At 38.1% G+C, this 14084-nt stretch overlaps 1 protein-coding gene across 1 annotated transcript in view; it reads left to right on the top strand.

The window, feature by feature from the left end:
• The first annotated feature begins 231 nt into the window (after window positions 1-231).
• Window positions 232-14084, top strand: part of MYO3A (myosin IIIA) — a 97135-nt gene continuing 83282 nt past the window's right edge. Inside the window, exons 1-2 of the mRNA XM_085227227.1 lie at window positions 232-400; window positions 3778-3912. Of these exons, the coding sequence (XP_085083353.1) occupies window positions 233-400; window positions 3778-3912 (303 nt within the window). The 5' untranslated portion in view covers window position 232. The remainder of the gene's footprint in view (window positions 401-3777; window positions 3913-14084) is intronic.

Genomic DNA, 14084 nt, shown 5'->3' with positions numbered 1-14084 from the left:
AGTACAAAAGACCATTTGAATTTCCCTTTATTTGGTACTGTACTGAAAACCTGTATTAAGTGCAGCTTTTCTTGTTTCTTATTCAGTATATGCATGCTTTGTGTAAAATCTTTTCTAGTGTTTGAGACTGGAATGTATATTTCATTTCTTATTTGTAGGAAACTAATTGTGAATGATCATTTATTCACTGAACGTGGAAATTTCCCCTTTTTTCCAGGACTCATCAATTGAGATGCTTTCGTTGACTGGGAAAACAATAATATTTGATACTTTTCCCGACCCTTCAGATACCTGGGAAATAATTGAGACTATTGGCAAAGGAACTTATGGAAAAGTTTTCAAGGTATTAAATAAGAAGAATGGCAGCAAAGCAGCAGTCAAAATCTTGGATCCTGTTCATGTAAGTTACTTAAATTGCTTCGTTTTTTTTCCTTACCTAGAAGAAAGTTAGGAGTCCTAGCTTCTTATATTTTTGATTGTGTTTCTTTTCCTCTTTTCCACAAACTAGTGAAAAAATTATGCATTTATAAGTACCTTAAATGTACATTCAGACATCTATTTTGAGTCTGTGCTTTCAGCTTGGTGACATGCTAGGAGTGACACTTTAAAAATAAAACTGCATACTTTATTATTACTGTTATTGTTGGTTCTGCATTTTCAGAATATGTCAGATTGTGTAGATATCACAGAAGGATCCATCTTTTCATACAGAAAATGCGAAGGCAGTAGCTCCTATACACAAAGCACTGGGTGATCATGGTTTTGTATTTTGTAGCTGACGTTTGGGCAGCAGATAAATGTTCTGTATGAAGAATGTTAGTAGTCAGGTTCATAAAGGTAGGCTTGTTGACCTCAGTGTTACAGCGTGTGGCGTGGGATCTTTCTTGAGAATGCTCAGCTGCAAAAGAAGGACAAGGAGCTGTTCCTTTTCCAGGTGGCTACTCTGAGCTTATCTTTTGCACTCTCGAGATACTGTTACAGTTTCTATCAGGATGGTAGGTCTCAGGTACCAGATGCTGCTCTGTGGTTTGTTCTGAATCTGCAACATGAATACAAGCTACAGACTGCGTAGCAGCAAGTACTGTAGCAGTAAGAGACCATGTTTCTCCTTCTAACTGCATTCTGGCTCTGTGACCTATATCTTTCACTTACGCATGAGACAAGTGCTTCCATTACACAATTCTCTGGGCAACTGGAGAGAGCACATCATGCTGTGTGAAACACCGCAGTTCTGGAGCTGTACAGCCACACAAGGTTCTGTCTACCCCTACATATCAACGTCAGAATAATGTTCCTGTGGCCTTTAAGTCCAAAAAAATTTCTAAAATATAGTCATGCTTTATCATTTTATTTCCTGATGATCTGCTTCAGATCAGTATGCTTTCAAGGAAGCAAAAGGAAGTTCGTCTCAGTGCAATACCATCTACCCTCTCCCAAAGTAAACAAAAGAACCTTGCAAAGGCCAAGCAAAATGGACCTTGGTGAATTCACATGCATTGGAAACTCTCAGACTTCCCATAAACAGAGAATGTCCAACTGGAAACACTGAGAAATTTGTTTTTCAGCACATTGTGATATTATTCAGCATTTACTTTTATTAGAATTCTAGTTTTTCTGTAAATCTAGATTTTAGTTCTATCAAATTTTCTCATGGATTTTTTTTTGTTCCCTATAATTAAAGGTGTGTTTTTCAGTGTGATCTGAGGGTACTGATACATAGAGGAGAGCCAGTAATGCATCAAAGTGCAAGACTTGAACTCTTGACTTAATATATTCTTTTTATGCTAAGAATAGCATTCTTCTTTTTCCCCTCCTATTTACAGGAGGTCTGAAGTAGTTGCTGTACCTCCATGTTAGTACTAAAATGGCAATCCAATACTAGAAACAGTGAAAGGTATAAACTAGTCCTTTTTGTTTAAACTGAAAGTATTATTAATGGCTGCAGAGGGAGCCATTGCAATGAAGAAAAAGGTACTTTATCTATTTTCTTTGAATTTTATAATTTTTTTCTTTAAGGACAATTTCAGGGTAGTGCAGCATAAGAAGTGGACCAAAGAATAGAGCAGAAAAAATGTGCTTTTATACTACTCAGCTTAACTTATATTTCCAAAATGAATTAAGAAATGATGTTATCATAGGTGACGTGAAACTGAACTACACATTCCATGTTTAGTCCTTAGAGCTTTCTGATTTCTTTATGTTGAGTAACAGCTCCGATTTTTGAAAGTGAAGTAACAAAGTGAGGGTGTTGAAATGATAATATACAAAGATGGAACTGACAACAATCTTAGTCTTGTCCTTAGGGCTATAAGAAAGTGCTGTTGTACCTTAAGACTCTTAGCTGTTATTTTACATCTAAGTTTACACAAAATTATTCCCTTCGCCATTTCTAGAAGAGTCACTCCCTTTGGCTATGTGTCATGCAGGTAAATATGTTAAATTTAACAAAATATATCAAGTTCTGTTCTTTTATAAAATGCAGAGGAAGATTTTTCTTTTTAGTATGCACAGAATTAATATTCTATTCATTTAATTCTCTCTCTTCATTTCTCCTCATAATGGTAAAAGTCTCATAAAATCTGAGTACCCCCCATGAGTCAGAAATCTCTATTAAATCCTTTTTTTTTTTATTATTATTTATTATTTTTTTTAAATTGACTGTGTTCTATGTTGTGCGGGTGGGAAAATTCACTAATTCACTTAATCTCTCTTTTTTTGAAAGAGAGGAGAAAAATTCTGCTGCTTTTCAGCTGTTCCAGTTTAAAAAAAAAAAAAAAAAAAAAAAAGCTCCTCCTTGTGAGAAGACTTAATCTTGTAATCCAATATGGAAGTTTATAGCCTAATTCCTGAAGATACTGGTGACAATCTGAGAGTAAAAAAAAAAAAAAAAAAAGCCAAAGGCTAATGTGAGGAACTTGGATTTAGCATTGGAAAGTCCTGCATAAGAAACAAGTGCGCTGACTCCTCCTAGGAACAGGTGTGTTTGTTGTGAAATAAATGAGAAGGACTGTCATTCATTAGGACTACAAAGCATCCATTTGGTGGTGGTGAGGAAGTTGAGAGAAGTTTTTGGCTTTTTGTTGATAGGAAATCCCTTCATTTGGATAGTGGAGTTCACAGGTAGTCTCCCTCTACAATTTGTCATCTATTTCTTTGTGTGTATGCAAATAGCAAAATGTATTAAAAATAAGTTAATTCTGGGAATGGGTATACTAACAACATTTGTTCAAGTTTTAAACTATATGGGACGAAAATGACTTGAGCTGTTTTGCCACTAATTGTGGCACAGATAGACTGCATATATTCTCAGTATGAGTAAAGCAATATGAGAGTATCTCAGTGAGCTCTTTCAGTGCATAGATGGCTTGTGTTGTTCAGTCCCCAGTGACTGGGGGTAGCCTAGAGATTGGAGGAGTAACTGGTGATTGCCCAAGGCATCTGCATGCTCTCCTGAAAACTTGCCAGCCTGCATCTGCACACTTATGGACTGTACTGGCTTCACCTTGAAATGCTCTTTGCCTTTTCTTCTGAGGGCTCCTCTGTCATGCCACATATGTTTCTTAGTTGAAATAGGTGAAGACTAAGGAAAAAACACAACTTGTATTGAGAAAACGCAACCAAGCTTTGTAGACCTGCAGATGGTATATGAATACTTACTTTTTTTTTTTTTTTGGGCATTATTTCAAACTCAATTTGAATAGCCTGAAAACCTTACCTTTTTTTTTAACAGATATGATTATTTATTTTCTGCTTTGTATTTCTCATTTGTGACACTAGGATATTGATGAAGAAATTGAAGCTGAGTACAACATTTTGAAAGCTCTCTCTGATCATCCCAATGTAGTCAAATTCTATGGCATGTACTACAAGAAAGATGTGAAAAATGGAGACCAGCTTTGGCTTGTTCTTGAGGTAAATAATTTTTAAAAAATAAGAGTTTTCTTCAAGTGAGCATTCCCATGTTGAATATGAGCTCAGTGAACGAGATGAAAGTTGTTTGTTGTCTTTCCTTAGAGTGGTTGCATGTGAAGTGTATACTGGTTTTGTCAGTGTTGATGAATTAATGATCTCCCGCAGTTTCAGCATTCTTATAAAGTATGTTGTATTTATACTGGTAGTGTTATGTCTTCAAAATAAGTCTATAAATGATAATAGGACTTGATAAGATTTGTTACAATCTTGTGGAAATCTTATTTCTTTAAATATGACTAGGGTATGATGTAACAATTAAAGTAACCACTATAAATGAATTTTGTCCTAAATAAATGTTAGGAATGAATTACAGGTTGTTTTTTGTTCACACAGATGCCCAAGTAGACAAATAAGGCAAGTGAGTAGTCTGTTGCCAAATATTGTTGAAAATGGAATGAGAGTATGACAAGGCCTGTAATTTGTGTTTCCATCTTTAAGTCTTTAATTTTGACTAATCTAGGAGCAAAGAGGTTGATCATTATTGTTTTCATAGGTTCACTGGAACCTATTCTGCAAAAACTTTCTCTTTGCTGATGTTTGATCAGTATTTGGCAAGGTTGAAATGGAAAAATTTGTCATATTATATAATGCCAGTTAAAAGTGTACAAAGCTCCTTCCAAATATTTCATCATCTAATTCTGAAAATGCTTAATTTCTAAAGCTTTTCCAAATTCTTCTAACTTGGATTGAGAAAATGTTTTTAAGATAATTTTTTATCATTTTCAATGCAAACTATTAGGTTTGACTTTAAAAAGAAGTCAGCTCCTTGTTTATCTCAGCTCTTTGAAAAATCTGGCTACTTTTGTGTCTGCTGGGCATTTGAAACCCCATCTGTGAAACTTCTGTCCTGCAAAGGATGGATACCAAACAGCCTGTATAGAACAAACAGTGAAGAAACTGTCAAGTGTTTATATTTTAACTTTTATATTTTGCATGGATTTTTATTAATAATGTGAAAGACATAAGCTACATCTGGAGTACAAGTTTTATTTTTAATCTCTGCATGCCATGCTGCGTGTGTGTAAGTGCCAGTATGGGGTATGTGGAGTAATCTTGGACGCCTTCTGTCACTGCTTACATAGATCCATGAGTGTAATGGATTTCAGTCAATGTGTGTTAAAGTTTATAAAAATGAAATTATGTTTTTTTCCTAAAAATATGTGTTTAAATTCAAGAAGACAACAATTCATCTTTAGCTTGCAGATGCTTCTGTTTCCATTGGAGTGTGTGGGGGAGGTTGTATTTGGCTTTGAAGTATATGAAATATAGAGGGGGGTAAAAAAATCACAGCTCTCAAAAGCATGTTCCATGCTACATATCTACAGCAAGCCCATATGGAAAGATAGTTTTCAGATTCCTTTTCTCCCAATTCCGTCTTAAACATTATTTATATGAACTGTATACTGTACTGACAACTGTACTGTACTGACATTTTTAGTACAACAGTCATGTGTGTAAATGTGACACCATATTGCTGCATATACATTTTAATTGTATGGAAGTCCATTTAACCTCTATCCTGTCTCTGAGATCAGCTATACATATCTATGGAATAATATGGGACAAGACAGATCTATAGCAGTATTCCTTATGAGGCATAGGAGACTTCTATGAAATGTTCTCCTGAATGTTATTTCTGTTCAGGCGGGAGGTAACTGTAGAGAAAGGCCCTTCATTAGGGAGCTATATGTCTATTTCTGAAGCTCAAATAACTGGCCTAATCTTTCTGCCAAGGATTAAACATTTTTGATGTGATGTAATGGAAATAAAGTAGTACAGCTGTGCATGGGTTATTTTCATGGAGGTCCGATTGATCACCATGAAATTAGTCCGGAAGACTTCAGTGGGTGATTTTCAGCATACCCCTTAGTTCACTGTAATTGTTTGATATTGCACTTATAATCATAGAATCACCAAGATTATCTAGTCTAACTGTCCGCCTGCCACCAATATTTTCCCGCTAAACCATGTCCCTTATTTCAACATCTAAATACTTCTTGAACACTTCCAGGGATGGTCACTCTTTCACCTCCCTGGGCAGCCTGTTTCAGCTTTTGGAGAAGAAATTTTTCGTAGTATTCAACCTGAATCTCCTCTGGCACAACTGAGGCCATTCCTTCTAGTCCTATCACTAGTTATGTGGGAGAAGATCACTTGATTGTGATTGTTCTTTTTTTGGGGGGAAAGAAGATATTAACTGAATTTGCACTAGGTGAAGGTAAATGTCTAAAGTTCAGTTTTGAGGCCAGAACTGGCTAAGTAGCTACAAAGACTGGTTTACAATGCTGTAAAGGACTCTTGTGAGATTATCTGTCTCAAATATTTGAGTTTTCATAAAATCATGATGTTAGTCACAATGGAAAAGGCCTTGGATGTGTTTATGATGAAATTATTGCTGTTTTGGTGTGAAGTATCCCACATCATCTTCCATCTCTGCTTTCCAAGATGAATTTATCCTTACTTGAGTTGTTACCTATTGAATCTGTACTCTCAGATTCCAGGACAAGATAGCTGAATATTCAAGTTTTAACTAAAATTGTCACTTCTGTTTGCTGCTCACTGTAAGGCCTCCACTGAGGCAAAGACCTCAATGGAGAGGCAGTGGATGTTCACAATACAGGTTGAAGGTGTTGCCTTCTGAGTAGGGATAATCGAACCGGTCAAGAAGTATTTAACTACCATTAAATGCAGTTAGGACCTGACCTGTTGCTTTAGGTGTCTGACGTTTTCTGCCTGTAGAAAATAAAACCAGTTGCTTCAAAATGATGGGAAAGATCTGTTACAGAGTAATTCTGGGTAAACACAATATTTTGTCCTAACCTCCTTGCTTAATAAATGCCTAATAGTAAGCATCTTAATAGAAAATATTTTTTCTAATTTTAAGTGAAATTTCTCATTTTCTACTAACCATTTGGATTTCATTTTCTTTGTTGTATTTCTCTGTCTCTGTTCTGATGTGCAGATTACTTAAATGATCTCCTAAACTGTTTTGAACTTGCAGTGTAGTGAGTGAGAAAGAAGCTTCTGGGAGAGTAGGAACAATCCTCATTTAAAAAAAAAAATCTATTAGAAAAAACAATATGTAAATAAATATATATAACGAAGTACCAAAAAGAGATATAGTCCATCTCCTACTTTGATTTAACCTTTCAGTGTGTATCTAATTAGTTAAAAAACTTGCATAATGATTACTTGGGAAAGTAAGATTGAACAATCTTTTATTACAGCACTTTTTGTTGCGGACATGCTAGTACAGTATTAATAGAAGAAGAAGGTTATGTGTTACGACAAACACTACACAATGAGAACCTGAATTTGAGACTGGTATAGAATTTTAAATAAATAATTAAATTAAAGGAAAATTAATAGCAAGAGCTTTTAATATAATTAGTGGGGGGTTTGGTAACAAAGGAACCTAACCTGACCAACCTGGTAGCCTTCTATGATGTTGTCACTGGATGGGGGAAGAGCGGTAGATGTAGTCTACCTTGATTTCAGTAAGGCATTTGATACTGTCTCCCATGACATCCTTATAACAAAGCTGAGGAAGTGTGGGATAGACGAGTGGACAGTGAGGTGGGTTGAGAACTGGCTGACTGGCAGAGCGCAGAGGGTCGTTGTTGGTGGTGCAGAGTCTGGCTGGAGACCTGTAACCAGTGGTGTCCCCCAGGGGTCTGTGCTGGGTCCGGTCTTGTTCAACATCTTCATCAATGACCTTGATGAGGGGATAGTGGCCACCCTCAGCAAGTTTGCTGATGATACGAAGTTGGGAGGATTGGCTGACATGCCTGAAGGCTGTGCTGCCATTCAGCGAGACCTGGACAGGCTGGAGAGCTGGGCAGTAAGAAACCGGATGAGGTTCTACAAAAGCAAGTGTAGGGTCTTACACCTAGGGAGGAATAATTGCATGCACCAATACAGGCTGGGGGATGAGCTGCTGGAGAGGAGCTCTGCAGAGAGGGACCTGGGCATCCTGGTGGACGACAGGTTGGCCATGAGCCAGCAGTGTGCCCTTGTGGCCAAAAAGGCCAATGGCATTCTGGGGTGCATTAAAAAGAGCGTGTCCAGCAGGTCGAGGGAGGTGATCCTCCCCCTCTACTCTGCCCTGGTGAGGCCTCATCTGGAGTACTGTGTCCAGTTCTGGGCTCCCCAGTACAAAAACAACAGAGATCTCTTGGAAAGAGTCCAGCAGAGGGCCACAAAGATGGTGAAGGGCCTGGAGCATCTCCCCTATGAAGAAAGGCTGAGTGAACTGGGTCTGTTTAGCCTTGAGAAAAGACAACTGAGAGGGGACCTGATCCAGGTCTATAAATATCTAAGGTGTGGGGGGCAGAGTGGTGAGGCCAGACTATTTTCAGCAGTGTGTGGAGACAGGACAAGGGGAAAAGGCCAGAAACTGCAGCATAGGAAGTTGTGCACAAATGCACCCAAGAACTTCTTTACGGTGAGGGTGACGGAGCACTGGAACAGGCTGCCCAGGGGGGTTGTGGAGTCTCCTTCTCTGGAGATATCCAAGACCCACCTGGACACCAACTTGTGAGACCTGGTGTAGGGACCTGCTTTGGCAGGGGGGTTGGACTCGATGATCTCTGGAGGTCTCTTCCAACCCCTATGATTCTGTGATTCTGTAACTTGCTCAATTCAGCATATTTAAGGAAACCACCTACAAGGATGACTGCTGAGACATCTGTATGAATATCAGTAGTTTTGACTTGCATTTCAGTAATGCGCTTCTCTCTACAGCCTATGCTTGGGATGAACATCTGCCCCTGTGAGGGTGCTCTTCTAGTCACGTTAGCAATAAAGAGTATTTTCTTTATTATAAGAGATGATTATTGTCAGGTTTTTTTAAGCCTTGTTGTGTGTTTCTGAAGAGTCAGGCAAAAGAATTTGCTTATTGAGTCTGTGTTGAAAAGAAACCACTTAAATGTTATACTTAGGATGAATCAGCCTAGCAGTTTCATGTCAGTTGGCATCAGCAAGGTGACACGGCTAACGCAGAGTGTACCGTAATGCATTTCTTCTAGCTCTGGATGTTAGTTAGAAAGGGACCAGATCTAAGATAGTTGGAAATCAACTGATCGAAGATAAGAGGCAGAGTGGTTAGATCATATTGCGTCTTACAGATGAGCATGCAGGCCTTGATCAGTTGAGGAGAACAGTTAGCATAGCCTTTGCCTGAAATATACTATAAAGAACAACCCAGGAAACACTGGTTGAAGGTTGAAAGTACAAAAACAGAATAAATAGTAGGTATTCCATGGCTTTTATTTGCTTCTGTAAGCAAGAAGCCAAGAACTACAATGTAACTATTTTGTAGGTTGTTTCCTGCACAGCTGAGGCAGAACTCCAAGAAATATCTCGGTTTGTTTTCAAAAGTTAAATAGCTATGCTTGTCATATTTGACATATATTTGAGTTTGTGAATGTCATAAACTGTTGTATTTTACCATTCTCAGTATGTTTTTATAATTAGGAACTAGGATTTTTGTGATTTTAAAGAAGGGAATTTTGATTTAAAACAATCTCATTGGGGAGAATCTGGATGAAGTGACTTCTCACCCCAAAATAGAGTTTTTTATATTATCAAAGCATTTTTTAGGAACTTCTCCTTTTCTGGTTTCAATGTAATCTTAAAGCAGAGAAATCATGTGAAGTTGTGGAATAGCTTGTACAGAGCCTGTTTCTCTAAAGAAGTGCATTCGCATTTTCCGTTCCCTCAGCATTTGAAGCAGGGAAATAAAAGAATAAAAGAACCCTGATTTCTGGTGAGGTGGATGAAAAATATCAAGAAATTACAGAAATAAATCCATCTGATAGTGATGAACTTCAAGAAAGACTGTCCAGGCATTCTTTTTAGGTGTTTTGCTTCTCCTAGTATATGCATGAACATTTAAGAATATTTGCGAAACTCTGCTGAGTTAAACTAACAGTCCATGGAGCACAGCATGAGTCTGTACAATTTCAGCAGTCTGTTTCCTTCATGCTGTCCAGCAATCATGTTATTTTAAGGGTGTCCCTGTCCTGTTTAGTATCCACATATGAACACACTAAACCTGACAATGATATTGTCAATGCTATACGGTCTCCTCTTAGAGCATGTAATGTTATCATTATTATCTACTTACTACTACTGATAATATTCCACATACTAGAATATGTTGTTTGCAACGTTATGAAATCTTTTAAAAATCAAAATATTTTTGAATGTACAGTAAGAAGTTTAGAATCCTGTTCCTCTGAGACGGACTGCTTGGTGATCTCAATCAGCTGCACGTGTTTGTCAGCATTGCAGCAGGAGCTTACTAAGGAGGACTTGAGGGTAGCAATGTGGCATTCTGGTTGTTATTGCTGCTCTTTGAAAGTAGAAGAGAAAACGTGATATGCTTACAATTAACCAATAATGGTTACCAGCCTTGGGAGGATATGAGCAGATCTGTTACTGCCTAAAGAATGTATTAGGACTGCTATGGTTCTTGACAGTAACAGCAACTAGCTCATATCTGATGTGATTGAGAAGGGGCAGCCAGCATGAGGGTTCAAGAGAGGAATGGCATGGTCAAAGAGACCTCATTAAGGTAAGAACTCTCCAGAGCCTTCGGAAAGGTTTAGCAGTAACTCCTCGCTAAAAAAAAGGAAGCTGAGCAGTGAAGCTGTTGTCATGCCTGTGGCCTTGAGTGAATCTTCTGTGCTGTCACACTCTTGTATTTGGTGTTTGGAGGGAGACGTTTAGCAATTCTGATGCTTCCAAATGCTGACTGTCGTCACAGAGAGAGCCCTAGCAATCATGAAATATGTATAAAATTTCCTCGCAACTCCATAAATGAACAGTGACAGCATGATTTACATATGTGTCTGATGGAGAAAAATGAGCATAATTAATGCTCAAATCTTGTGCGTCTAGTAGTTTTGGATCCTTCACTGACCTACTTTGTGTGGTAATTTCTCATGTTGCCTTTTAGATACCACATGTATAACTCGCTGAAATGTATACTTATTAAAAAAATAAATTAAAAGATCCTCTTTTCTGCTATATGATATCCTACACTCAGAATATGGTTATGCATCTAAAGAAGTAAGACTCAGCAGGTCCAGGGTTGCACTGGGGAAGGAAGGTGTTTTTCAACTGGGGAGTCAATCTACTAGCAGTATAATGTGAGGTTGCAATGAGGTTTGCTACAGAAGAAGGGCAACCACTACCCAAAATAGGGTCTAGGTATGAGTGTGTATGTTGGCTGAGATAGTGAGATGCAAAGTATGAACTTCTATAGTTAAGGACAATGGTAGCAATGTGTTATGTTCAAGTATCTTTCCTATCCCAATGTGCTTAAAGAGAGGTAGAGAGATATCCAGAGATTTCTTCCATGTTGTGTGGCTTAAGTTTGATGAGACTCCAATGGGTGGGAGGCTGAGTGATGTAAAACATGGAGATATAAGAACTAGAGAGAAAAAAAAGATTTGTCAACTATTGCTTCTGCCAAAGCAGGCTGGGATCAGATCAGCATAGTTCAGAGCAAGGTGGGTATTTCTGCTCATCTCCTTCTGTGCTTTTCAGTGCTATATAAGTATCCTGATGGCTGAGAGGTGTTTTTCTCTCCGTTAGCATAATTTCTTTCACTTCTCAGCTAATGTCACTGGCACCCTTCATGATACCTCTCAGTATGTGGAAGAGGGGAAAAGGAAATGCGGTCATGGCAAAGTGGCTTTTGCTTGTTTTTCAAGATCAAAGTTGTGTGGCTACAACTATCATTTGATGCATCGAAGTTTTAGTAAATACTCATATTTTCTTCTGCAGACTGAGGTTTTTTTTACATTGTAGTTTGCCTAGTCCATATCTTTTAGGCAGCTGTTAAGCATATATTGTGACCCATGTTGCTGAAGAATATAGCATACACAAAAAGCTGAGTATGATAAATCTCTAACAACATTGTCACCAGATTGTGAGGGAAAAAAGATGTTTATTGTATTGCTCTGTAGTTAAATAGCACATGAATACTTAGTCCCTTGTGTTTGAATACTTAACATTACTTTTCATTTTATGCATCTTATTTTTGAGATTATTTTATGAAAATCCAAAATAAATTTGTGTACCTATTGGTTAAATTTCAGATTACGAAGCTTCCTTGCTTCCCTAAGCTTTGATTGCAGTTAACATCAATCATTATAAGACTTACTGGAGTGAGGTCTTTTTTTTTTTTTTTTGTTAGACATCTGTGGCTTAAACTCAAGTATGATAGTATCATTTTGCTGTTTCTGTTCTCAGTTCATTGGGTCCTTTTATAAAGTTTGTGACGAGAACAAGTGGACTTGTCTGCAGGGAGGGAGCTTTGCTCTGTGTCTTTGTCAGGCAGAGAAGGGCTGGGGGCCGCAGAATTTGGGAGAAGAACACTACAGCTGTGAGCCAGGAGCTGGGACGTGATGGAAGCAGACAGTCAGTTTCAGTGCTGCTGAAAACAATGTTGCTGTGGGCTCTGAAAAGGATGTCAGTCGCAGCTCAGAAAAATGCTGACTTAGCTGAAGCCAAACCATGGAAGCAAAGACCTGCCTTGAAAAAAAGTTCTGATTTCAGAGTCCTTTTGTTTCTTACAAAATTCTCTGTATGTGTTGGTATGTTCTGCTTAATATTCTTGTTCCTTTAGGGTCCCATCACAGTTACTGAGTCACCATAGCTCCTTCTGCAGTCACTGGAGGGAGGCAGGCACCTCCAGAGAGCAGTTAAGCTGACCTGTCCTGCACTCTGCTGAGTGGAGAGGAATTGCCTTTAGGAGGGATGTTTCAGCTTAGCTCCTTTTGTGAAAAGCCTGGAGACAAGGCCAATTGCTTTGATCTATGCTTCCCCAACCTCACTGTCAAACTCAATAGGGATGATTTTTATTGCAGTCATTTAAATTACAGTGGATTATACTAAATTATTGTCTTCATCTAGGAACGCAGTCATGAAATTAATTGTGTAGTGTGGACATGATAGTACTTGGAATTACTGTCCAAATCCTGAATTGTGCAGAAATGAAGCTACAAAAGAGGAAGATGCTTTGAAACATTCTCTAATGGGTAAAGACTGAACAAAAGCAGTGTACTTCTGAGCAGGCAATAGAAACTGTGAGGTGCAAAAACCTGTCTGGTTACTAGGCTTTGTTTTTCAGAGCCTTAATTAAGTTTGTAGCAGTCAGTAGAAACAGTTATGTTGATGTTACTGATTTCCAACTTAGGACCTACTTTTTCTTCCTACCCAAATGGGTTTTTTTGCATCCTGAATATTATTTTTACCACTGCTTCTTGTGCAATAAAATAAATAGCAATAAAATGATGATTTTTGCTAAGGCTTTTGTAGCACAATATTCCATCTTGGTAACTGCCTCTTGCATTTGTTCAAAAAGTCCCAGACTCTCTACTGACCATTGCCTAGATGAAGGTCCTTTCCAACCCAAGCCATTCTATAATTCTGTGTTCTGACTGAGAAAAAGGACAGACTCTGAAGACCATCATTGCATGAGATGGAATTGGCAAACTTTTCCTCTAGGCTAAAAGTCAAGCCTAAGAAAGTCAGAAACAACAAGTACCCACGAGGCAGTGACTAACAGCCCTGAAGGTGCTAGATGATGTAAAAGAGCAACATTACATATACCGTGTGGTCTGTGATCACTGAAGCTAAATAACAACTCAGGAAAGATGTCTGCTTCAGTGATACATTTCATTCACGCTAAATTGAAAGCAATCAATGTTACATAAAAGCCTAGGGTGTTGTTATGGTTTGTTTTGATTATGGGTTATCTTGTAATATTATTAGAAAAACAATAAAGGCCACAGCACATATCTTTCCTTCATTTGATGTGAAGTTAAGAATATGCTCTACAGAAAGGAGCAGCATGCTAAGCCACTTGGCCCATAGAAGAAACTGATTTAGAGAAGGGTTCTTGTTTAGACTTATGTAATTACTTGTAATTGGCTTTATATGCTGCCGGTGGAATGAGCATTTTGGCTGCAGACATTTATAGAGCTACGTAAGAGAATGGGAATTCTGGTCACAACTGTGTGTCAGCCAGTGTTGAGACATGCAGTCCGTCAAGTTCTTGGAGACGGAAGGCAAAGAAAGGAATACAGGAAACAGTTGCA

The sequence above is a fragment of the Meleagris gallopavo genome, chromosome 6 (genome assembly GCF_905368555.1).
Source record: "Meleagris gallopavo chromosome 6, MGAL_WU_HG_1.1, whole genome shotgun sequence".
NCBI classification, from domain to species: Eukaryota; Metazoa; Chordata; class Aves; order Galliformes; family Phasianidae; genus Meleagris; species Meleagris gallopavo.
This window is presented reverse-complemented; position numbering and strand designations above follow the sequence as displayed.